The 25,257-nt window shown below is 40.1% G+C and overlaps 2 protein-coding genes across 3 annotated transcripts; both read left to right on the forward strand.

Moving 5' to 3' along the window:
- Window positions 1–8,165: 8,165 nt before the first annotated feature.
- cyp27b1 (cytochrome P450, family 27, subfamily B, polypeptide 1) lies at window positions 8,166–13,994 on the forward strand. The gene is made up of 9 exons (XM_026168185.2): window positions 8,166–8,517; window positions 9,066–9,256; window positions 9,541–9,731; window positions 10,295–10,495; window positions 11,210–11,373; window positions 11,464–11,630; window positions 11,736–11,817; window positions 11,918–12,115; window positions 12,789–13,994. Exons 1-9 carry the CDS (start codon window positions 8,290–8,292, stop codon window positions 12,900–12,902), a joined length of 1,536 nt encoding a protein of 511 aa, XP_026023970.2. The 5' UTR covers window positions 8,166–8,289; the 3' UTR covers window positions 12,903–13,994.
- Window positions 13,995–15,068: 1,074 nt separating this feature from the next.
- mcrs1 (microspherule protein 1) lies at window positions 15,069–23,409 on the forward strand. 2 transcript variants are annotated; one of them, XM_026168187.2, is made up of 14 exons: window positions 15,069–15,288; window positions 15,925–16,079; window positions 16,265–16,403; window positions 16,524–16,688; window positions 16,838–16,947; window positions 17,087–17,195; window positions 17,393–17,531; window positions 17,874–17,949; window positions 18,113–18,141; window positions 19,661–19,753; window positions 19,870–19,952; window positions 20,113–20,200; window positions 22,754–22,881; window positions 22,976–23,409. In XM_026168187.2, exons 2-14 carry the CDS (start codon window positions 15,925–15,927, stop codon window positions 23,060–23,062), a joined length of 1,401 nt encoding a protein of 466 aa, XP_026023972.2. In that variant the 5' UTR covers window positions 15,069–15,288; the 3' UTR covers window positions 23,063–23,409. The 2 variants fall into 2 exon arrangements, with proteins under 2 accessions (XP_026023972.2, XP_080158035.1); XM_080301909.1 differs by lacking the exons at window positions 15,069–15,288; window positions 15,925–16,079 and having other exon boundaries at window positions 16,266–16,402; window positions 16,522–16,688.
- The last annotated feature ends 1,848 nt before the right edge of the window (window positions 23,410–25,257 follow it).

Consider the following 25,257-nt stretch of genomic DNA (forward strand, 5'->3'; position numbering starts at 1 on the left):
CTCTCTCTCTCTCCTGCTGCTACTTCAATCATGAAACTGCTTAATGATCAGTTGCTCGGCTTTTCTGTTGCGAGTCCGTCTCTCTTCTTTGTTTTTGGCCCACTTTGCACCAGAAAGAGGAAACCAGTGGCTGAATAACAGCAGCACGTTTAAGCTTGATCAGCTGTTGTTAGAATGTATTTAATATTACTTTCTACACCAGGATCCTTTTCTATGCAGCTGACGGCTGGTAACTGTGCAGGAGCGGATCTAGCAAAGTTTAGCCAGGGGGGCCGATAGGGCATTAACAGGGAAAAGGGGGCACAAAGACATACTTTTCTTTCTTATTCTCATTTAAAATGTCGAGCTTTTAATAAATAATTATCTGAATCTTACACCCAAAGTTTTAATCTGATGTAAAATGTATAGAAGTCCATTACTGTATATACACTGAAATGCCACAGATGCCACAAGCAATGAGGGAGCGTGCAATTGGCATGCTGACAGCAGGAATGTCAACCAGATCTGTCGCCCATGCATTGAATGTTCATTTCTCAACCATAAGCCGTCTCCACAGGCGTTTCAGAGAATATGGCAGCACATCCAACCGGCCTCACAACCGCAGACCTCGTGTAACCACACCAGCCCAGGACCTCCACATCCAGCAGGTTCACCTCCAAGATCGTCTGAGACCAGCCACCCAGACAGCTGCTGGAACAATTGGTTTGCACAACCAAACAATTTCTGCACAAACTGTCAGAAACCGTCTCAGGGACGCTCAACTGCATGCCCGTCGTCCTCATCGGGGTCTTGACCTGACTCCAGCTCGTCGCCGTAACAGACTTGTGTGGGCAAATGCTCACATTCGATGGCGTCTGGCACGTTGGAGAGGTGTGCGCTTCACGGATGAATCATGGTTCACATTGTTCAGGGCAGATGGCAGCTGAGAATGTCCCAGTTCTTGCATGGCCAGCATACTCACCGGACATGTCACCCATTGAGCATGTTCGGGATGTGCTTGACCGGCGTATACGACAGCGTGTACCAGTTCCCACGAATATCCAACAACCTCGCACAGCCATTGAAGTGGAGTGGACCAACATTCCAAAGGCCACAATTGACAATCTGATAGACTCCATGCGACGATGTGTTGCACTGCATGAGGCAAATGGTGGTCACACCAGATACTGACCGGTTCTGGGTCCCCAGACCCCCAATAGCGCAAAAAACTGCACATTCCAGGGTGGCCTTTTGTTGTGGGCAGTCTGAGGTACACCTGTGCACTACTCATGATGTCAGATCAGCATCCTGATGTGGCACACCTGTGAGGTGGGATGGATTATCTCAATATAGCAGATGTGCCCACTACCACACATTTGGACTGATTTGTGACCACTGTTTGGGAGGGATGGTTATATTGTGTATCTGGAATGAATTTTAGGTCTCTACGTCCATCCCATGGGGAATGGGAGCAAAAACAAAAGTGTTGCGTTTATATTTTTGTTCAGTGTAGTAACTGTTAAGTCTAATATACCCTAGTAAGCTATACTACTTTTTCCTTTGGGAAGGTACCATCTGTGAATTCTGCAATTCTGTTGAAGAAAGATGTTGAATCTATTTAATTATTCTTGAAAAATAATTTAATTCTGTGCATTTTCTTTTTACACTGCATCAAATTAAAGTTCATTCATTCCATTCCGCTTATCCTTTTCAGGGTCGCGGGGGGCACTGGAGCCTATCCCAGCTGTCATAGGATGAGAGGCAGGTTACACCCTGGACAGGTCGCCAGTCTGTCGCAGGGCCAACACACAGAGACAGACAACCATTCGCACTCACATTCACACCTAGTGGCAATTTGGATTATCCAATTCACCTATCCCCACAAGCTGCATGTCTTTGGACGGTGGGAGGAAGCCGGAATACCCGGGGAGAACAAACTCCACACGGAAAGACCCGGCCTGATGGTGGAATTGAACGCAGGACCTTCTTGCTGTGCGGCAACAGTGCTAACCACCGTGCCACCGTGCTGCCCCAAATTAAAGTTGATTATGTCAATTAAGCATCATGAGGTGGAGGGTGGTTCCCTATTTTTTTTTTTTTTTTTGCTGGGAGTTTGCAACCCTATTAGTTAGGTTGCTTAATATTTCTGCTAAGTACTCTTTAAAATACCAGAATAGGAAGGATGGAGCAGGTTTAAGTTTATTAGATTGATCAGTATTGCTGAACTATGAAATATTTTGGCTGCAGTGTATTTCTTACATACAGGTATAACAGAATAGCTTTAGTGTTATTGTTTATTTAAACTTGAGTATGAACTTATACAAAATGCAGCAAGATATTAAAAAACAGTTTTATTGATTAAAAAACACTATATCGGATTCATATCGGTATCGGCAGATATCCAAATTTATGATATCGGTATCGGACATAAAAAAAGTGGTATCGTGCCATCTCTAGTTCGTATCACTGTCAGATTTGGATGAGATAAATTCATCTACAGCTAGTTACATTGCTCTTTGATTTGTTCAGTTTAAGGTGAATTTTTTTTCTTTCATGCTTGTAGAACTGCAAGGTTGGTAATTTGGTTCAATCGGTCCATCTATTTGACACCTAGATAGGATTTTGGCGGTTTTGTTATTTGCAATATTTCAGCAAATTCCTACTCAAGAAAAATCCCTCCATCCTTCTATTCATCCATCCACCCCATTCTAAATTGGGTAGCCGGAGCCAGTCATACTTAGATCCACAGGTCAATTTAAAACGAACCATCAAACATGTATGTCTTTGGAATCTGGGAGGACTCCAGCCAACAAGCAGGTTTGAGAGCAAACCAATGTCTCTGTGCAGCAACTGTGCAAAACACAAAAAAAAAACCATTATAAACAAAAAAACATTGAGTATAATTTAGTTTCTTACTCATTTGACTTATTTGTTTTTTCTTACTTATTTTATGTATGTCAGGATGGGATCTTACAGATTTTGGAAACTTTTCATAAATAGCATAAATTCATTTTGCACACATGATTTTTATCAATTTAAGGCAGAGTGCAAATTAAATTTGTCCACCTCATTCATAAAGGGATTTCTGAGCAACCATACCTTACTTTGTAAGACAAATTTGTGTTTTAGTGCCACTCCTAAACACATGATACAAATGCAAGGGAAAAGTGATTTGAGTTTTTTCATCCATCCATTGTGCTTTCTAATATTTTATTGAAGAACGAAAAGTTATTGTGGCTCTGAAGACTGTTGCTCAATTGTGTTCAAATTGACAACCACTGATCAATGTATGACACAATAAATTCAATACATAGAGTCAAAAGAGCAAAGTAGAACAAAAAGGAGATGCACTACTCTGAAAATCTAGCAACACACACTGAAAACCTCTTTTAAACACTGCAATGCTGCATGTTGCCTGTTGGAAGCCGACCACAGAACATGTAGATCAAACCTGCAGAGATCCTGCAGATTTCTTATTATATATTATAGTTATTATAGAGAATTCGTTTTTCCCTGTGATCAGTCTTTACATGCAGCCCAGAAACATGTCATTATCCATTGCATGCATGCAGTCACTGTGGTGGACATCCCTCATAACCAGCCAGAGTGAAAAACGTTTTCTCATACCTCAAGCACACCTGGTGCCCAGATGTGCTGTTACTCTGACAGATGCCCTTTATGACACCTTAAACACCTTTTTATTATTCAAGAGTGTGTTTTTCTTAAGTCCACACAGTCTTAATCAGTTACCACGTTACCACATGTATGCCAATAAAAATCATTATTCAGTAATTTTATTGCTATATTTTTAGTCTTCATTACCACATCTTCATATCTGTTGTGCTCTCAAGCAACTGTTGGGCATTTGGCAGACACTCTGAGTCACTCCAAGCACACTTTGACTTTTTTGCAGAGTCAGAGTGTACACTGTGTTGCCCAAGCATGTCGGAAGCAGTATAAATACATACTGAATCTCACACACTGAAGACATTGAGATATGAAAACCATGTGTGAGATATAAGCACACAAATGTGAGCAGCATGTAAAACACGATAAGGTAGTAATAATAGTTTAATAATAATGATCCAGCAAAGAACGGACTAATCACACATTAAGTATGTCCCCTCTCTGTGATATAAAGATCCAAGAATAGAAAAAAACACATCTCTTAAAGTCCCACCACAGCATTTCAATCAGGTTGAGGTCTGGAGTTTGGGACATTATAACACCTTAATTTGTTTCTTTACAGCCATTCTGTTGTAGATTTGATGCCGTGTACTTGGAATCATTTTCCTTTTGTAATGGCAAGAGTTTATACAGTTTGTTAGACAGACGGCCTCGCATTTGACTCTAGAATACTTTGGTATACAGAGGAATTCATGGTCAACTCAACTGCAAGGGTCCCCAGGACCTGTGGCCCAAATCACCACCCCTCCCCCACCTTGTTTGACTGTAAAGTGTTTGTGCTGATATGCTGTATTTGGGTTGCGGCAAACATGGTGGCGTGCATTACCGTCAAACATCTCCACTTTGTAGTCTTGTGTTCTGTTCAGACGCAACTTTGCAAGCCTAACCTGTGCTGCCATGTTCATGTTCTATGGAGAAGAGGCCTTTTTTGTTACCTGATGACTATATTTGAAATAGGGATACATTCAACAAAACAATGAAACACAGCCGACAACAGGTCATGTCTGTCCATGATCATTCAAATATCGAAAGCAGTGGTTTGGTGTCCCCGGGGAGACCCATCACCATATATAAATTATACTAACAGCTTTCAGAGTGAAGAAAAACAGTGAGACACATTCTCATTCATGCACGCTTAGGCACACATACTGGTACATACTTTCAAACACACTGTGTGTGTTTGAAAGTGTGTACAAAGGCACTCTTCTGATGTCACCCAGACAGGCAGACTGCAGATGTGAACTTTGACACACTAGTCTGGGAGTATAACTACCTCCTTTCTGGGCATTTGGCCAATACAATAAGGGAAAATACCTCTGAGGGTACCCCCTCTGTGCTCTATAGCATGATCTACATTTGGGCCACGACACTTTACACCTTACGCCTTACGCCAGCACAAAGAAGCCATTCTTTCTATTAGGTTTTTCATAATCAGTATTAATCCCCTGCTTCTGAGGCGAGCACAGATTAATTGAAATTCGTTCCTTTTGTGGTCTTAAGTTACCAGCCAGCTGAACAAGAAAGGGAGGATGTGCGTCCATTTGACACCAGTGCAAAAATGTGTCCATCTTTCTTACAAAGAGTTAGAATATTTAATTCCATGCAATAAAAATGACATCAGTCTGACATCATCATAGCTTTACATAGCACCAAATGATTGCTGAGATCCAGCGTTGGTTTGGTTTATATGTTGCTGTTGTCTCTCAGGTGGCTGCCTATCCATTGGACAGGGAGCTTCAGCAGACCAGCAAAAAAAATAACACGTTTGCACTGCGTTGTGTAAGACCGAGACTTATCAAGGCACGAGTGGCCATGTCTAATAAGTTATTAGTGTTGATGAAAATTTCAGAGGTCACTCTTTATCTATCACCCTTCAAGATAGCTATGCATCTTCGATTCAGGAAGTCTGGTGTCATTGCCTCATGTCCTGCTCCATGGTGCACTTTTATCTTCGTTAGTCAAAGTTAGTTTGTTTGCAGCTTCTAATTCAGAAGTCACCTCACATGGTCTAGTCAGATGGATGTCAGATGTACGAGGATTGCTGCAATGCGTAAAAATGGTCTCCTGACAATATCCTCCACCTACCCTGAGGAGTTCTTCAATACAATTGGAGCTGTTATCAAATGCCTGCATCGATCCACCATGCAAGCACTTGATTCACTATCATCATTGTGCAATCAAATCTAACTTTATTATGTCACAGTCGTGCTGCTTTTATTTGTAATGTTCGCACTTCCGTCTCCTTGGACCAGCACTACGCTTTGGGAAAATAACTGATTCAGAAGAACTAATCTCCATGTTCAGCTTGACTATCAAGGGTGTATTTTTGATTATACTGAACAGTTTATGTAAGTGTGTGGGGGGAAGGGCCAGAAGCACAGAAAGTGATCCTCATAAGACTGAATCCTCCCCTGAGCCAAAAAAGATAAACAAACAATTAAAAAAAAAAAAATCACACCATATCTGGCCTTTGTAGAGAGATTGGACCATAAAATAAAGACAATTCATCTAAAGGGTTGGGGTGTTCTCCACATTATCCCAAACATCATCTAAGTGCTTAAAGTCTGAATATCTTGCATGATGTCAGCAGGGGTTAAGTAACCCACCAGCAGGCTCACTGGACATGTGATGTTGCAGTGGCAAGGAAAAAAAATTCTCCTAATCACAGTTTTAATCAGCAAAAAACCCCACACTGTTTGCTCATGACAGAGTCCGATCATCTGAGGGTAACAGGCTTTTAACACTGCAATAACTCTAATGAATACTTCTGCATGTATAACATTCATGTCTGTGTCACTCTGTGTTTCACTGCATGAAAAAAAATGTAATATATCATTTCTGAAAGAAGCCTTTGTAGGCAGCAGAGTTAATTTTCTGGTACCAACCCATAATTCTTCCTCCCTTAGGCAGCACATATTTATATATTAAGGTTTGTAATGCTTGGCTGGCATATTATGAGCATAATGTATGATTTAAAAAGATTAAGTCCTGGGTTTGAGGGGAGTATGCAGCTTAAAGAGGGCTTTCTTTTTGATGATCATATAGTACACACACACACACACGCACGCACACACACACACACACACACACACACACACACACACACACACACATATACATATATATATATATATATATATATATATATATATATATATATATATATATATATATATATATATATATATATATATATAACATGTTTGGAATCATGCATGATTTTCGTTCCACTTCTCACGTGTACACCACTTTGTGTTGGTCTTTCATGTGGAATTCCAATAAAATTGATTCATGTTTGTGGCTGTAATGTGACAAAATGTGGGAAAGTTCAAGGGGGCCGAATACTTTTGCAAGCCACTGTATTATTTGTAGACACAACGCAGGTTAACAGTTAAGTACCTTTTTATGCTTGAATGATTCATACATCAGTGTTAAGTGGCTTAAACAAAACTCGTGTTTCTTTGAAAATGGTCAGGTACAAGGGTACAAGGACAGGACTGGAAATGAGTGAAAAAGCAGCCAGGGCCAAACCTTTGAAAGACCTTCAGAAACCCTGGAGAACTATTGCTAAAGAGCAGTTTAATGAGGGGTGTGTGGCACAAGGGTTTTTCACAGTACTATATAATATAGCACTTAGAAATGCTTTCTTCCTGTAGCTCCCTTGGTGTGAAATAACACACTTTGTGCATTTTTCCTGCACTGCAGTGCCAAAAACATGCATGCAAAACATGTTTTCAGGCTTGCCCTGTAAACATTCAACATGTTTGAATGTGCCATAGCGAATATGAAAAACGAAGAAAGCTGCATGAGCTGAGATATTGCACCCTCATCCAACCTTTGGGTGTGTTTCTGCCTGAAAATGCCAGTCATTCCTCTGCGTTTCTGTGAAAGTGGGTGATCTAAGATGGGAGCAAATGTCAAAGCAGATTCTGAGTACAGCCCCAGGGTTGTTACTTCACAGTCCGCACACATGGTGCTTTGGACAGCTTCCAGTATGAAATCAGGTCAGGATTTTCTGCTAGAAAACCCACCAAGTCAGCAAAAGAACTGGCCATAGCTGTATAAACAAAGCTTGGGCAGGACACAGACTAGCTCTACCTATTTTCTCCCTCAGTTTTATTACAGAAATTTGTCTAGTGTTTCTAAAGGTTTTTAGTTATTGGATCAACGGGCTGCCTGTCATGTTTATTTAAGGCGAACCTAACCTTCAGCACTGTTATCACTGTTAAATAGACCTTATCCCCTTTCAGATAATTTGGATTTACCATAGCATTGGCCGTGGGTGGGCGATGGTGGTGGGGGACCAAAGTGCTTCTCGGGACTAGAACCTCAACAGTAACACAAGTATCTTGGGATTCCACGTGTGCCGCCGCTGGGATGGTCTGAGTTCAGCCTTCTGATTGGACACACCTTTTTCTTGGTACACGCCTTCCCCATTTCCATCCATGTGGGGCGGGACCTGAGCTGCCTTTGCACCCATGATTGGCCCAGACTAAGCAAATTTACAGCTTTTGCTCGCCTGGTTCGAGGAGCAGGTCATAAAGACAGTTATAAATAGGACGCTCAACCGGTAAAACAAAATGAGCGTCGACATCCGAGAGGCCCGCGTTCCGTCACCGCTCCATGATCTTAGTGAGAAGGATGTTGCAGCAAGCGCTCAGAGTATCCGGCCGGAGCTCATTCCCGCTGGTCAAATTGATGGAGAGGTGGACTGAGGGTGCAGCAGCCGGTTCGGAGGGCACCAAGATGCAGGGAGTGAAGACGCTGAACGAGATGCCCGGGCCGTCGGTCACCAGCTTCGCCTGGGACTTGTTTGCCAAACGCGGTCTGTCACGCCTGCATGAGTTACAGGTAAGAAGATAAACACGAAAAAAAAAACAAAAAACCTGTATGAGATATTTACAATTATTGCACTTTTACTAAAAATATCCAAAGTGCACGTGTCGTCATTGTAGACTAAAAACGTGAGTGTATTATTCTGTGCAGGTGGTTCTTTTTACATAGAACAATGCAAGAACTTTGACTCCCCTCTCAATGTGACATTTATAAAATATCCTCTTAAATTATTTTGCTTTGTGAGACAGCGAAGTTTCGCTGTCTCACAAAAGCACATCCAGTCTATACCTCCTGCTTCAAGCTGTCTCTCACTTCAGTTTAAAATCTCTGTATCTACTGAGAGCTTTGCACTTCACTCTAAGCTGAATGAACTGTCCTTTGTCAACGTGACAGAGCGTGCCTATGTGAAGTGAATGCATCCTTAAAACAAATAACTAATAACTAGTGCATTAAAACGCCTGCAAGGCAAATACATCTCTGCAGTGAGCTCTAAACTGGAGGGAGGAGGGTGCCTCCAAAGGTGATGATTGCAGTGCCTTTACAACCTTTGTCTCATCTCCTAGCTGGAGGGAGTCCAGCGGTATGGACCTATGTGGAAGGCAAGCTTTGGTCCCATCCTGACAGTTCATGTGGCTGATCCATCGCTCATTGAGCAGATCCTGAGGCAGGAAGGCGAGCATCCAATGCGCTCCGATCTTTCCTCCTGGAAGGACTACAGGAAGCTGAGAGGTCATCACTATGGACTTTTGACAGCGTAAGCTTGCAGGAAAATCTTTCTGCTTTACTTCCTCCTCTTTTCCATTTTGTTTCTCATCAGATGATAAAGCTGAAGTAAATGTAATATTTGGCCATGCTCATTCAGTTCAAAAACTTTATACCACTCTTCTTTCAGCTTTCCTTCACTTACAGATAGAAAGAGCCACAACTTTAGCGTATGCAATCAGTATACAATGCAATACAGCAGTTAACTGAATTGTGTGCACAGCTGGAGCCACTGTATCAGTTTTTACATTAATGTGTGTGCGCGCGTGTGTCTAGTGAGGGGGAGGAGTGGCAGACAGTGAGGAGTCTCCTGGGGAAACACATGCTGCGGCCGAAGGCAGTGGAAGCTTATGATAAAACCCTGAACAGTGTCGTCAGTGATCTCATTGCCAAACTTCGCCTCAGCAGACATCCTCAGGGCCTCGTCACCGACATCGCCAGCGAGTTCTATCGCTTCGGCCTCGAGGGTAAGGTTTCATGCCGTCTTAAGCATCTTCACAGGATGTACCATGCCACGTAAACGCTGTAATCAAATCCATCTGTATGCACAAATATTATGTCACATTGTTAACATTTTAAACACACATTCCTGTGCAGGCATGCCTTAATAACTCATGCTCATGTGCAGTTTACCATTCTGTCATCATTGTTATTGTACAGCTGGAGGGGAAAAAAGCATGTAACCATGTTTTGATGAGAAATGATGCATTGTTGATCTTACGCAATGATATAAATAGCTACACTGAAGCTCTTTTATAGTCACTTTTGCAGGAGTTAAATATAAATGCTGGATACTTGGAGCTGATGAAAGCTGCCAATATTTAAGTTTTCACTTTGCATGCAGACAGTATTATTTATTTAACTGTAACACCTTTAGTTAATAGGCATTTCTGATAAAGAGGCTAAAAACCTGGCAAATAAATGTCATGCATGGTCACCTCGGAAGCTTTCAGTAAAAAAAAAAAAGAAAAAAGCCGCTAGTCATCGTTTCTTGCCTTCGTCATGAGCTTGGTTTTATTTGCTTTGGCAGGCATTTCTTCGGTCTTGTTCGAATCCAGAATTGGTTGCCTGGATCAGGTTGTTCCCGAAGACACAGAGCGTTTCATCCAATCTATCAACACCATGTTTGTGATGACGCTTCTTACCATGGCCATGCCCAGCTGGTTGCACCAGTTGTTCCCCAAACCCTGGAATATCTTTTGCCAGTGCTGGGACTACATGTTTGAGTTTGGTAAGCTATTTCTCACAGCACAACATTTTAAGCTTGGACAGAAAAATGTTTAGAGATGATTGTAGTGGTACTTTAAAATTAAAAGTGATAACAGAAACTACAAGCAGGCTGCAGTCTCCAAAAAAGCACTCGGTAAAATATTATATAAAATGCACAAGTAAAAACTAAATATAAGTCATATACCAGAGATGAGACTACAGGATATTATAAAGATGCTTCTGGCTGTACTCAAGCTGGAGATACGTTACACAAGCTGGCACTGCAATGTGGAACCAAGACAAACATGATGTTTCCACACTTGATGTTATTATTTTCCTTCTGCTCTCCTCTCTTGTCATTGGCTGCCGCCGGTTTCCACTTAGCCCTGGGTTGACATCCCACGCTCTCTCACACAGTACATTAAGACTCATAGAAGATCTGAGACATCAGACATGTTTTGACGTAATCGCACTGGTTCGAGCTAGATCGGCAAGAGGGAGATTAAAGTCTTTAACCTTCACGCACTTCAAGATCATCTGCGCTGAAACACGTGTAAATGTTAGTCATGAAATTGATACGTGGTTCTAGGGATTTTTTTTTTTTTTTTTTTTTTAAGAAGGGGAATTTGACCTCACTTTATTGAACCTGACACTGGAAAGTTAAAGACTTAACGCCCTGTGTCATCATCGCCATCGAGGGATAAATGTGTCATGGCTTATCTCCATGTATCTGCAGCAAAAGGTCACATTGACCAGCGTCTCTCTGCCGAAGCAGATAAGGTTGCCCGAGGAGAGAAAATAGAGGGCCGTTATCTCACCTACTTCCTGTCGCAGATGGGGCTGCCCATGAAGACAGTCTACAGCAACGTCACGGAGCTGCTCCTTGCAGGAGTTGACACAGTGAGAGTGGCTCCTTTGCCGTCTTCCTTTATCAGTTCCTGATTTTAGGCCAGCAAATGGTTAAAACCATCCGTCGCTCTGTTGTTTCAGATCTCCAGCACCATGTCCTGGTCTTTGTACGAGCTGTCCCGTCATCCAGATGTACAGGCCACTCTCCGGGCGGAGGTGTTGACTGTACTTGAAGGTCGAAAGATACCAGAGGCTGCCGATGTAGCTCAAATGCCTTTCCTGAAGGCCATAGTCAAAGAAGTGCTCAGGTATAACTCAAAAGGTTTCAGATATTTGAAGATGTTTTGAGATTTGAAATCAAATTTAGCTTACACTATTGTGTTTTGTTTTGTTTTCCTTATTTTTTTTTTTAGGTTATACCCTGTTATTCCTGCTAATGCAAGGGTCATTCCAGAAAGAGACATCCAGGTTGGAGGCTACCTCATCCCAAAAAATGTGAGTTCACCATCTGACTCTAGCCAGTATCAAGTTGTAATGCTTCAGTTTTTCCATTATAGTCAAAAACCTATCTGACCAAAATAAAATTCCCTTTCAGACTTTGATTACCCTGTGCCACTTTGCAACATCGCGGGATCCAGGAGTGTTTGCAAACCCAAATCATTTCAATCCCTATCGATGGCTGAACAAAGACCAGACTTATCACCCATATGCCTCTGTGCCCTTCGGTGTGGGAAAACGCAGCTGCATAGGTCGCCGTATTGCTGAGCTGGAGCTCTACCTTGCTCTTGCCAGGGTGAGTTACAGCAATTTTTGTCTTTTTCTTGGTTTTTTTCTGTGTGTTTTTTCTTTTTTCATTTGCAATTAAACTCCGACTAAAATAAACAAACAAAAAAACCCTAAAAGCATTCTTAAAGAATATACAACCCCATTTACCCCCAAAATATTAGGAAACTGTAATAAAGACAACATGTCAAATATAGTATTGTAGTATTTCCAGTCCTTTCTGAAAACTTGTTACTTGCATCTGAATTTAAACTGAACATATTATATCACATATTTTAAAATTTTCACATTTGATATTTTGTCTTTGTACTATTTTAATTAATTATGGGGTAGAAAAGCCTTTCAAGTCTTTACTTTATTTTGTTTTTTACTTACATGTTACACTGCATCCCAACTTTTTGGGGGAAATTAGGTTGTACAGTGTATGTCAGCTTTTGGGAATGTATTTAATTAAGAAAAACACATTCTGTTACTTGGTGTTTGAACACAGTTTGTGTTGCAAGTAATTTACACAGCGTAGGATTTTGATAAATGTGTTAGAAGTTGTTCCCGCAAATCTTCTTACTCTATTATTTCTCTGAGTCATGTAAGGAATTGTAGATTTCAGGGTCACTACGCAGCACTTGATTGCTTTTCATTTCAGGCGCCCTGCGCTTAATCTGCTCTGTTTCTGATTTCATTAGATCATTTCAGAGTTCGAGGTGAAGCCGAACACAGAGGGAGCTTCTGTGAAGCCCATGACACGGACACTTCTAGTTCCTGAAAATGTCATCAGCCTGCAGTTTATTGAACGGTGACCTAATCTCCTGGAACTGATCAGTTACGTGCCTGTGAGCGGCAACAAGCAGGACAGAACAAGCAGGCGCCGTTATCGCGGTGTTATATTTCAGAGCGGGCCTTCAGCCTTCATCCCAACTAACCAAAGCCCTTCTCACCTGCAGCCTGCAGGCGGACATGTGGAGAAGGACAGATGGATGAAGGGTAAGGGCTGATGGATTATTACAGAGGCATTATCAACTGGGAGAAGGGTAACGTCCAGTTTTATCAAAAGGTGCTCATTTGTGCAAAGGCCAGACCCAAAGAAGGGATCTTCTGTCTGTCGTCTGTTCCATCTGCTGTGCGGTACAATTCATGCAAACTTTGGGCAAAATCTGGGCCGGTGTGGAAAACGGATTGAGAAAGGAGGAGTGGGGAGAGAGTTGAAAGATAGACAGTAAGGAAATGAAATCTGACATTTGCGCCTCGCCTGACGTGTGTGCCCTCGCTACTCGTCCTTCATTTGATCTTTTTAGTCATTGCCGCATTTCTTGGAATTTGACAGAAATTAGTTTCCCTGAATTTGGTAACCGTCTCTTAAATCTGATTATGAACTGTGATCGTGCACGCTCGTAGATACGTGGTATCTGCAGTTTCCTGCGTGTCCTGATTGTGCAAATATTTCAAGAGTTTCTATGTACGTCCAGAACATCATGAGTCGCAGAGAGTCTTGCACACGGAAGAAAGAAAAATCTACAGAGGTGTCCGTAAACATGATTGTCAGTATGTTGATTGAACTGTGTTTTTAAAGGTGCTTTTATGGTGCAAAAACCTCTAGTGATGGGTTCCTTAAAAAAAGGCAGCTGCTAAGATTATGCTTGTGTATGAATATATAATGCCACTAAAATCCAAAAATAGGCCACTCTGTACTGTTTTAAAATTCTTCAATACTGTCTTTAGTTCACTGGCAAAGCTTATCTATTTTTTTATTTTATTTTTTTATACATCTAAACATGAAAGATATTACATCATTTTGTAAGTAATAAGCTTCATGATCTGAACTTTGTATTTATTCTAATTTATCGCATTTGGAAACTGTCACTGTAAATGTCAATAAACGGTTTCACGATGAATCTCTGCCTACTGTTTACACCATGTGTTTCTTTATGTGATGCCTTTGTGTCTCGTTAAAGAAAATATCTCCCTCCATCATCATCCACAGCACCATCAGACTAGGGCTCAGGTCAACCAAGCATGTTTTACATGGACCAAATGTTTGCATAAAATAATGCTGGGTATCAAAGTTCCTGTGTGACATGACAGTGTAAACTGCTGTGCAGCTGCTGTGACTCAATAGCTTGGACCACATTGCTGCCAAGCACAACCTCAACCACTGCCATGTGTTTTATAGGTATGTGCTTCAGTTATTACAGTTGTGGTCACAGGTTTACTCATCATGGGCATGAGCTGTTCTTTTTCCATAATTCCACCATAATCAAAAATGAATGGGGCTGTACATGTATATTTGAGCGTGCATGTATATTTTTGACCTTGTGGGTATTAGAGAGAATCCAAAATAAATCCAAACTTGTACACAGTGTTCTTGTTTTTAAACAACATGTACGATGATGATTCCACCCAGGAAAAAGAACAATTCAAAGAAATCATTGGCCCCAAATAACCATGACATTCAAGTGTGTTCTTGACCTCAAATCTATATTTTGCTATAGATAAATGGATATGGAAGAATCTGTGTGAATACTGTGATACAGTATCTGTTCTGCCAGGCCATGCAGATGACATAAATGCTGCAACTTATACCCTGTAGTGAGTACATTTTCAAAAGTGCCAGAAATACCATAAAACTCTTCTGGAAACGTTTTAAAGTGTCTGCTGGGAAAAGGACCAATGAGGCGTGGTGTATTAGATACAAAAGTATCAAATTACAATATTAAAACTGCTGGGCTGGTCACTACATTTACCTGGTGGACAAGATGTTTTTTCATGAAGCTGCATAATTACATTCAAATGTGGATTTTATTCACTTTTACACATATGGGGATTCACTTTGCCGGTTACATCTATAATAGAGAAGAAGTTTTAAAAAAAAGTTACGTTTCAAATACTTACGACGTGCATTGTTCTGACAGATGAATATTCAGAGTTAGGCACTGTAATACAATATGTTAAAGATAACGGAGGCCACTGTTACTTTAGCCCGGATGGCGGCGGTGTTGCGAACAGCGGGTGAGCTAGACAGGAAGAAAACAACTGTCTAGCCAAACGGCTATTGCTAACGAGGCAAGCGTCAAGTAAGCGAGTTAGCCATGTAGCCGAAGCAACGAGGGATTTACAAAGAGAAATACTGGACTATAATAACTTAATCTTTTCCTTTAAAGACACAACGAAGGGGGACAGTGTGGGAAGGTGAGTGGCAAAACAGCGTAACTTGTTACTTTAACTCGTTAATAATCAAAGCTAGCAGTTAGCTTAGCTAATGTTAGCTAGCCAACACAAACCAACGGTCATTTAAATCAAATTACGCTTGTTAGCTAAACAGACCTTAGTGTGTTGCTTTCTGAGAGAGAGGTTTGTTATAGATATCAAATTGTTATTTAATATAACGTTCTGAAGGCAGCAATAGATGGCATTTGTTTACATGTCAACAAAGGCCCCTCAAAGCTAGCTAACTTGTTAGTCGTTAATTCCCCTGACTCCTATAAGCAACAACAAAAACAGCAATAATAATATTAGTCAGTTTTATACACAATTGTGAATTTAAACTATTAATAAAACATTTATCCTGTAATCTGTGTGCCCGGAGTAACTTTCGGTTTACGTCTGGAGTTATACTTTTATTGTTATTCCAGTGTTAATAAAATGCTTAATATCATGGCGTTTGAATTTTGTGAAAACCTACCAGAGGAACCCGCAGTTCATCGCAAATGTAAAGAAACCTTTACAGACAACAGCATATTTAAAGTTTAGCGACTCTGTGAAACAAAGTGTTGCTGAGAAACGTTTTAACTCTTTCTTGCTTTGTTTCCTGACGCATTTGAACAGATGCAGGCTGGTGACCCTGTGGTTGGCACCTCGATGGGAGTAGGTGGTGCTCAGAGTCGGTCAGAGGATGAAGAGTCACTTGGAGTAAAAGACCTGAAAAGGACAGCAACACAAGCATTTGGCAGTGGTGTTCCCAAACGCAGAAGTTCATCCAGGTTTGATATCTACTAATGTATATTTCATTATTTCAGTCAGGGTGGTATTCCAGCATAATTAGCAGGAAGAAATGAACCTTCGTTTTCTATGCTGATGGTGTTTCAGTACTGTGCTTTGTTTTGTTTTTTTCCCTGGTTAATCTTTAAATTTTTAAAGAACCACTTTATTATCACAATTTGTTTAGGTCAATAAAGCGAAAAAAGTTTGACGATGAGCTAGTGGAAAGCAGTCTTGTGAAGTCATCCAGTAGAGTCAAAGGTCCACCCGTAATGGAGCCTGTGCGCTGTTCGGGGAGTGAGCCTTCCTCAAGTGAGAAAAAAAAGGTAAATAAGACCAACAAATCCACAGATTATTGAGTGAATTCACATTAAAGATGATAAATATGCACATTTTTTATGATTCTCTCTTTTCTTATTCCCCCCCCCCTTATGATGCTTTTTCAGGTAACAAAATCAGGAGCAACTCTTACACCATCTCTGACAATGGTACTAAACCCTGCACCTTTAACCAAAAGAGTTAAGAAAAGCAAGCAGCCTTTACATATTACTAAAGACTTGGGCCGATGGAAACCCACAGATGATCTGCTGCTTATAAATGCAGTGTTGCAGGTGAGCTACCAAAAAGAAGATTATTGTCAAAAAGGTTGTCCTGAATTAGCTCAAAGGAGCTGCTTTGTTTAATGGCTTTGACTGTCAGTGTATGATCTAATGTGTATTGATTCATGGTATCTTGTGTGGTATTCTGTGTTTGTCTGTAGACCATTGACTTAACTTCTGTTCATCTGGGGGTCAAGTTCAGCTGTCGTTTCACTTTGCGTGAAATTAAAGAGCGGTGGTACGCTTTGCTCTACGATCCCGTCATCTCAAAGTAAGACGCCTAGCATCTGTTGTTGACTCTGACTGGGTTTTTACAGTCTCCCAGTCCTGCATATCTCCATATGCTTTATTACACTTGTGTGTTTGAGTCATCTTTTAAGCACATTCTTGGTTTTGTGTGTCTTATTTAGGCTGGCATGGCAGGCCATGCGGCAGCTTCACCCAGAAGCAATTGCAGCAATCCAAAGCAAAGCTCTCTTCAGTCAGGCTGAGGAGGCACTGCTGGCCAAGATTGGTTCAGTAAGTTATATTGAGTGGGCTATCATGTATATTCTATTATAAGTGCTCCACAGGGAAAATGCATTCCCAGTTAAGGTCACTTTTTAATGGCTCATAATTGTGAGATTTCACCTGGATTGGAATGAAACTCATTATTACTGTACATATTGGACTGTTGTATTCACACACAGTGTTGTGTTATGTTTCTCTCTAAACAGACCAGTCAGCCTAAACTGGACGTGTTTCAGGAGCTTTTAAGTAAGCACCCTAATGTCTTTCACCCATCTCGCAGTCCCAAGAGCCTACTGGTGCACTGGCAGCTGCTCAAGCAGTACTACCTACTGGACGACCAGAGTGGTGAGTTTAGTTTCCCGGAGGATCCATTCAAATTCCTCTTGACAGTTTGAGTATTGAGCAGCTGGAAAACCATACAAGTATAACTCATGTCAACATTGGATGCATTGATCATCTTTGTGGCTTTGTGAGATTTGCAATGTAAACATTTTAATAGAGGAGAGGAGGTTGTTTGGACATAAGATAGCAAGCAGTTACTCAAACAGTGTTTTGAAAGATGAATGTTATAATTTCCTCCCAATAAAACTACTGAGAATTAACTTGACATACCTGGTTGTTCTCTAAAATATGTATGAAAGAAAAAAAAACTGTTAAAAACATCTTACCTGTGACTATGTTTTGCAGTACAGCCCCTCCCGAAAGGTGACCAAGTTCTCAACTTCTCCGACGCCGAGCAGATGGTTGATGATGTAAAATTAAAGTAAGTCAGACATTCACTTCAGCGTTCAGCAAATTTTTACTGCTTGTAACATTTCCGGTCATGCTAAAGGACATTACATGCTATATTTTTCCAAATTTTTAAAAAGCATTGCATTTCCATGACTTCAGGGCACCTATAAGTTGTTCTGTTGCTTTTCACACAGGGACAGCAGAGATGAAGTGTTGGAACATGGTAAGTAATTTGCTTACGACGGAAATTCAGTTAATCTTGCACATCACACATCACCTTTATTCACATTAAAAGAAGAAGAGACAGGAGAGGTCACTGTGGATTACTGTGATTTAGGAAATAGTGGATTTTCTAATGTTCTTCTGGGTTCAAAGTGGTCCATATGTCAGTTTGTCCATGAGATGATACTGAACAGTAGACTGACCCTGATGCACCCATTGAAGTGTGAGTGTGTCTGTGATAGTTGGAAAGCACTGAAAAGCATGAGACAGCAATGTAAATGGGTGTATTTGGGTTGTAATGAAAAGTGCATTGAGTGTTCACTTCAGAAAGAAATGTACTATAAAAGCACCGGTCCATTTAGAATTTACCAACCCATTTAATCTGTGAATGTCAAAAGAAGCTCAGATCACTTATTATCAATGTGAGCTGAAGTCAAATTCCAGATCAGATGCGTTTTGTTCCAGTAGTTCTTTATTGCAGATAATTTGTTTTTCCTTGTTAATTACCTGGAATTAAAATGTCTTAATGTATCCGTCTGTAGATGACATGGACGTAAACCTCTGGTTATATTAATATTTACATGAACGTCCTTTCTCCTGAAACCTGTTAAACCTAAGCAGGTTTAGCAAACACTGATGTCTGATTTGGCAACCAAAGGTTGTGAACAACAATGTCATTGTTAAAGAGCTAGACTAAATATTTATTCAGCTGTAAATTAAGAACAGAGATGGCAATATAGATCAAACTGATAAGACAGATAGGTAATGTGCAGAGGAAAAAAACAGCATCATGTAATTAATTAATCTAAACACACTGCAGAGTTTGAATGGTGTAACTTAAATGCTCTTAAAACTAGATCAATAAAGACTCTGGTTCAAACTACATTTAGTCAAGTATTCAAATGTTCAAAAGTCTTTTTAGCTGCACTAAGCATGCACTAAAACACTAAAAACAGTCAGCCAAAGTCTGAAATATTACATAATCTGAACCATTTACATAATCTTCTTGATATCTAGGACAGGAATGTTCCATCAGTATGCCCTGCCAGAGCATGAGAAATTATCATTCATGTATTTTGCTCTTTTTCATTCAGACTTTTTAATTATTCATTGATTGTGCTGATGTGCAGCAAATGTAAAAAGTTAAGGGGAACTCATTGGCTCATTAGTCAACCTGGCTGTTCACTTAATGCGCTTGGATGCATTGGGGCATTACAAAAGCCATTGTGTAGATTTATTCTGAATCCACAATGTGTATCTTTGAATGTCAGGACATTGCTATGTTCTGACCAGGGATCCTAAAAGCTGCGTCATTACTATGAGTAGGCATTGGATAAGAAACTGATGTCTAAAAGGAACTAAAAGGAATTCTGCTGTTGACATCTGTTTGTTTTAATGTCCTCTGTATGGATGGGGAAGTTCACACTGCTGCGTCAGGGGTTGAGTTTAAGTTCACAGTGACTCACTGGAAACTGACTCAGAGTAATCTCAGTTGCTCACCACACTTTTTTTTCTTTCAGAGCTGATGATTTCAGACCGTCACCAGAAAAGAGAAATCAGACAGCTGGAGCAGGAGTTGCCTCGTTGGCAGGTTCTTGTGGACAGTATCACAGGTTACTTAAGCTTTCATTCATAAAGTGCAAATGAAAGCCTTTATATTTGTTTATGTTCTGAGGAATGCAGAACTTATTTGTGTGCATATGTTTTTATTTTGTTTTCGGGGTTTCAGGGATGAGCATGCCTGACTTTGACAACCAGACACTTGCAGCATTACGTGGAAGAATGGTACGCTACCTTATGAGATCAAGAGAGGTAAGTAATCTTTCAATAATAGAAACAAGGGCTAAAGAGAAAATATGCTTAAGGAAGATGTTTGTTAGAAAATGTCAAGTAACTGTAAAAGAAAATCTTTTTTTTTCTTTTTGTTGGAGTATGATACATTTTTTTTTTTGTTTAACCCTTATTCACACAGATTACATTAGGCAGAGCAACCAAGGACAAACAGATCGATGTAGATCTGTCGCTAGAGGGGCCTGCTTGGAAAATCTCAAGAAAACAAGGTAACTTAGCATTTTCTTGAACAACACCATGTCGTTTCATCATTTTCTTTCTTTTTTTCCTAAGTCCAGTCACGCACACATCACTGTTAGTCCCTTCATTTGGATTTTGGCCAAATGCATGCATAAAGAAAGCAATGACAAGTATAGCTTGTCTTCATGGCTTATCCAGTAACCATTTAGAGACTCTGAAATCGCACCATTCCTTCTTGTTGGAAGTTGTCATGGACAGATTAATAGATAAGGTCAGGCAGGATTTTCCATGGATTATGATGTTTACAGATAACACTGTGATCTGTAGTGGGAGCAGTTGGAAGAGAGCCTGAAAAGGTAGAGGAGAAAAGCAGAATGAAAGTCGGTAGAAACAAAACAGAAAATGTGTGTAAATGACAGGGAGAGAGTTGGAAAGGTGAAGATGCAACGAGTAGAGAGTGCGAAGGTAGATGAGTATAAATACCTGAGGTCAACCATCCAAAGCAACAGACAGTAGGGCTGCTCGATTATGGCAAAAATGATAATCACGATTATTTTCACTGAAATTGAGATCACGATTATTTGACGATATTTATTTAACCCTTTAAGACCTACTATAGAACCAAGTCCACCAGAGCTTATATTATTTTTTTACATGCTGTAGTGCCATTTGTGGGAGCATTTCAAGTTGCTATACATCAATACAACTGTTATAGCCCATATTTTAATAATATGTATGCATTAAGTCCATAGTAATTACATAAATTGCAAAAAAGTGCAATAAACTACAAAAAAAATTGAAAATCGCTTTTGTTTTGTTTACATATATTTCTACTTGGAGAAATTTAAGAGGTTTATCCCTCAAAACTTTAAATACAATAAAGTTGCAAAAAATAGTTTACAACAACAGGAAATTTATTTTGAGTGTCTTCATAGTTTTATTTTGGAGATACAGCAATTTTTATATACTGCAGGAAAAACAAAAAACAATCCTATGATGCAAATTTGCAAAGAAAACAGCATGTGCATCATTTCACTGTGGGAAGTGTTACGAACAGCTGATAGGAACGGCAAAGCGTGTTTCTGGAATATTATGTTTTTGTTCCTGCAAGCGCTTTTTATGCAATTTTTGCAAAGCTATATGTGGAACGAAACCGTGACCGAGGACAAGCTGATGGCATCAGATGTAAGTACAACTCCTCCGGTTTCATATGCAAAACAAATTATTGTGCTAGCTTACACGGTTCAGGTTCTACAGGGATTTAAAAATAGTTACGCAAAACGGAGCGTGCTGCTCTGACCGGCTTTAAAGGGTTAACAATGACTTTAAAAAAATAATATAACATAGTGTGCAACACCACTGAAGTTTTTTTTTTTAAACTCTCTTTTCAACCAACGGCAGTCACTCTCCAAATAACTTCTGCTTAGCTTTCCGAGCTTCCCTCGGGTCCTCTTAATCAGCGGTCTCCAACCTTTTTTGCGCCACGGACCGGTTTATGCCCAACAATATTTTCACGGACCGGCCTTTAAGGTGTCGCAGATAAATTAGGGAGGGGCTAATAATCGGCTCAGTCATTTTTAATGATCGTTGAAAGCCCAGATCGTAATCGTGATTAAAATTCGATTAATTGAGCAGCCCTAACAGACAGTGCAGAAGAGAGTGCAGGCAGAGTGGAATGGGTAGAAACTAGTATCAGGTTATTTGTGACAGATGGATGGCAGCAAGAGTGCAAGGGAAGATTTACATCATGGTACTGAGACCTGTTGGGATGTATGGTAACAGGAGGTCAGTTTGGAGGTGGCAGAGTTGAAGATGTTAAGATTGTTATTCGTCGTGACCATGCTGCTGCTCGGTTCCTCACAGGCACCTGAAAAAGACATCAGGTCTCACCTGTTTTAGCTGCTTGGCAGTAAGGTTCAGAATCTATTTCAGATCATCTTGTTTGCCTACAAAAGCCATAGTGATTTGACTCACTCATTAAATCTCTGACCTCTTACACCCCTGATCAGCTTCCAGGTCATTCTTGTCTGCTGATCCGATGCTTCTGACTGTCCCTTGCTCTGGAGTTAAACTCAGAGGAGACTGTTCTCTGTGCTTCTCTGTGCTGTGGAACAGCATTTCTCTCACAGTCAAATCTGCTCCTGCTCCCTTCCCTCTGTCTGATTGCTCATTGTGTCTCCTGTGCTTTTTACAGCCATGATTATTGATGTTTCTCACCCACATGTATCTATTTATTGGACATGGACATGTGCAGAGGAAGGATTATAGATGTATTGGTCAAAGGATATTGAATATGGAGCTGCCAGGTAGAAGGAAAAGAGGAGGAGCACAAAAGATTCATGGATTTAATGAACTAGGACATGCAGAGGGTTCGTGTGACAGAGAAGGATGTTAGGGAACGGGTGAGATGGAAGCAGATAATATACTTCTGTGACCCTTAAAGGGAGCAGCTGAAAACAGAAGAAGAAGAACTGAATCATTCTTTTGACAAATGGAAGCATCAGTTTGTCTGGTTAAATTTTAGTGTTTCAGCTTGCAGAGGTCGATCAGATGTACTTGATGTTTACTGTTTGTTTTGCCAGGAATTATTAAGTTGAAGAACAATGGAGACTTCTTCATTGCCAATGAGGGCAGGCGGCCTATTTACATAGATGGCAGACCGGTCCTGTCAGGCAACAAGTGGAAATTAAATAATAACTCAGTGGTGGAGGTAATGTCAGAATCTTAACCAAGTTGTTTATTATTCATATTAAACGGCTGTTTAATCTTTTATTCTTGCTTAAATAACCTGTCTGTTTCTTCAGATTGCAGGTCTTCGCTTCGTGTTTCTTATTAATCTGGATCTCATCTCTCTAATAAAAGCTGAAGCAGCCAAGATGACACAACAGTGATCGTCAGCCTTGCAGCTGCAGAATCGGCCTATGGCAGCAGAGCATGTCATATCAGGCAGTCTGCTCAACACTGGTTACAGGTGCTCTTGTGAGGCATTGTAGTGCTTCGAGGGGATAGGACTGACAATGGCCTTCTCACCCCTCAGCCTGAAATGTGATTTTCACACAGGCTTCAGCTAAATCCTGGAGCACGACAGCAACAGGTTTTTACTTGGTGTGTGGATATTTTATGTTGTATGTAATGTAGACATTCTCACAGAGCCTCGCTTTTTCCAGCTTTTCACAATATTGTATTTAAATTCTGTAGTAAAACTTTTTCAAATTAATAAACTTGTATACACAATGAATGTCTGGCTGTTTGAATATTAAATTTTGCATGTTCCCAAAAAAGAAAAAAACTGTTTTGGACGAAACAAACTTGCAAAGAAATCTGTTTGTAAATAAGAAGTTAATAGAAAAACATCTGAAAACACTGAATATTGACTTTACACAAGATGACTCGAGGTATAAGTCCACTATATCTTTTGACTGAGACTCTTTATATGCTTATTTAGCATGCATGCATGCATGATGAAGCATACTGACGGAAAATGAACTCCCTGTTTAACTTAGACACTTTAAGTGCTGAACACCACTAAAGTGTCTGAGAGCACCAGTGATCGCTAGTTCGGCTTTTCAAATTAAAAAGGTAATGCATGTGAGCAAAACTGAGTGTATTACGTTGTTCCTCTTGGGCTGAGTGCCTTTAACTTAAATTTAATCAGTTTTATTCCATCATCTCAACAGTAAGAAAGATTTTACTAAACTATAACAGTGAGGTCAATGCACGGATTGGGAGAATTTGAGGGGAAAATTATTTATGGCCTTTGCTTTTCCTGTGTGATATTAGTCTGTTAGTCTGCAACAGCTTTATTTGTTGTATAAGAGGCGCCCTGCAGGCCTTTGCCCTGTTCTTCTGTTTAACTAAGCTTAATATGCCTTAATTAGGCTAAAATATTGTTTGCTCACAAAACTAATTTCATTCTCTATTATTAATTTATTAATCCTAGAGGAAGTTATCTTGCCTAACATTCAGTTACTGTAGGATGGAGTAGAGTCATTAACTTTTACATTAAACTTTATTTTCACCATAGAGCTTTGTTGAATGACAACGAGTAATGAGGCATGAATAGTCAATGGTCTTCCCAAAATACATACCAAGTGCATTTAAAGGACTGACAAAATAACACATTTCATTAAACTGACAGCATGTCAGTACAGGTTTAACCATCCTGCTCTGATTTGTTCGAGATGAATTTTAAAGAACCAGAAAATCCAGATTCCTCTCAAGTGTCACCCTTTTTGTTACCAAAGTGCTGAAGTATTAAGACACGAGGAGTACATTTGACCAGTAGATGGCACTAGAAAGCCAACCAGTTAACAAAACAACAGGATCACTATTCTAGGTGTTATTATGCACATATGTGACAGAATTTTCCTACAGAGACATAAAAACACTTACACACTCTTCCCACCTCTTTCACTGCTCAGAGAATAAATTCTATAAGCTGTTGAAAATCTATATGAACTCCACAGCAATAAGAACATAATCCATTCAATTTTTTCACCTGAACTGAACCCTACAGGGATCTTTACAACTCTTGTAAATTAGTACATTCCACCGAATTGCAACAACCTACACACCACTGGCAGACTGTTAGTATTACATAAGTAACTCTTAAATATTTATATAAGGTGTGTGTAAAGTTTGAATGTAACCTGGTGGCTCTCTTTCCATGTGGAATCTGTCATTAACCAGGTTTTGTCTGTGAAATGTTAAAATACACAACATGAGTACCTGTTTCACAGGCTACCTAGCAACAACATGAAGAAACAAAAGAAAAGGCAATGTATCACTACTTGGATACGAAAATATATATTTTGATTTACAAGAAGACTATGTGTGCAAATGTAAATGGCCTGTATTTGTATAGCGCTTTACTTAGTCCCTATGGACCCCAAAGCGCTTTACACTATATTCAGTCATCCACCCAATCACACACACATTCACAAATGGACCAGGAGATTGCCAAAATAAAGATAGGGCAGTCCACTAAATCTGCTGTTGACATAGCAACCCTGTCCTCAGACCAGTTTTGACTGGATTACTCAAACATGGCAAAGCTCACATATTGGCCAAGTTTAAACAAAGGAAA

The sequence above is a fragment of the Astatotilapia calliptera genome, chromosome 5 (genome assembly GCF_964374335.1).
Source record: "Astatotilapia calliptera chromosome 5, fAstCal68.1, whole genome shotgun sequence".
In the NCBI taxonomy this organism is placed as follows: Eukaryota; Metazoa; Chordata; class Actinopteri; order Cichliformes; family Cichlidae; genus Astatotilapia; species Astatotilapia calliptera.

What these genes read in the sequence shown, in the direction of transcription:
- cyp27b1 (XM_026168185.2), top strand. Translation starts at nt 8,290, where the DNA reads ATGATCTTAGTGAGAAGGATGTTGCAGCAAGCGCTCAGAGTATCCGGC. An exon ending in CTATCGCTTCGGCCTCGAGG is followed by an intron (nt 9,732 to 10,294) that starts GTAAGGTTTCAT and finishes TTGCTTTGGCAG; the next exon opens with GCATTTCTTCGGTCTTGTTC. An exon ending in TCCTTGCAGGAGTTGACACA is followed by an intron (nt 11,374 to 11,463) that starts GTGAGAGTGGCT and finishes CTGTTGTTTCAG; the next exon opens with ATCTCCAGCACCATGTCCTG.
- mcrs1 (XM_026168187.2), top strand. Translation starts at nt 15,925, where the DNA reads ATGCAGGCTGGTGACCCTGTGGTTGGCACCTCGATGGGAGTAGGTGGT. An exon ending in AGATGAAGTGTTGGAACATG is followed by an intron (nt 18,142 to 19,660) that starts GTAAGTAATTTG and finishes TTTTTCTTTCAG; the next exon opens with AGCTGATGATTTCAGACCGT. An exon ending in GAAAATCTCAAGAAAACAAG is followed by an intron (nt 20,201 to 22,753) that starts GTAACTTAGCAT and finishes TTGTTTTGCCAG; the next exon opens with GAATTATTAAGTTGAAGAAC.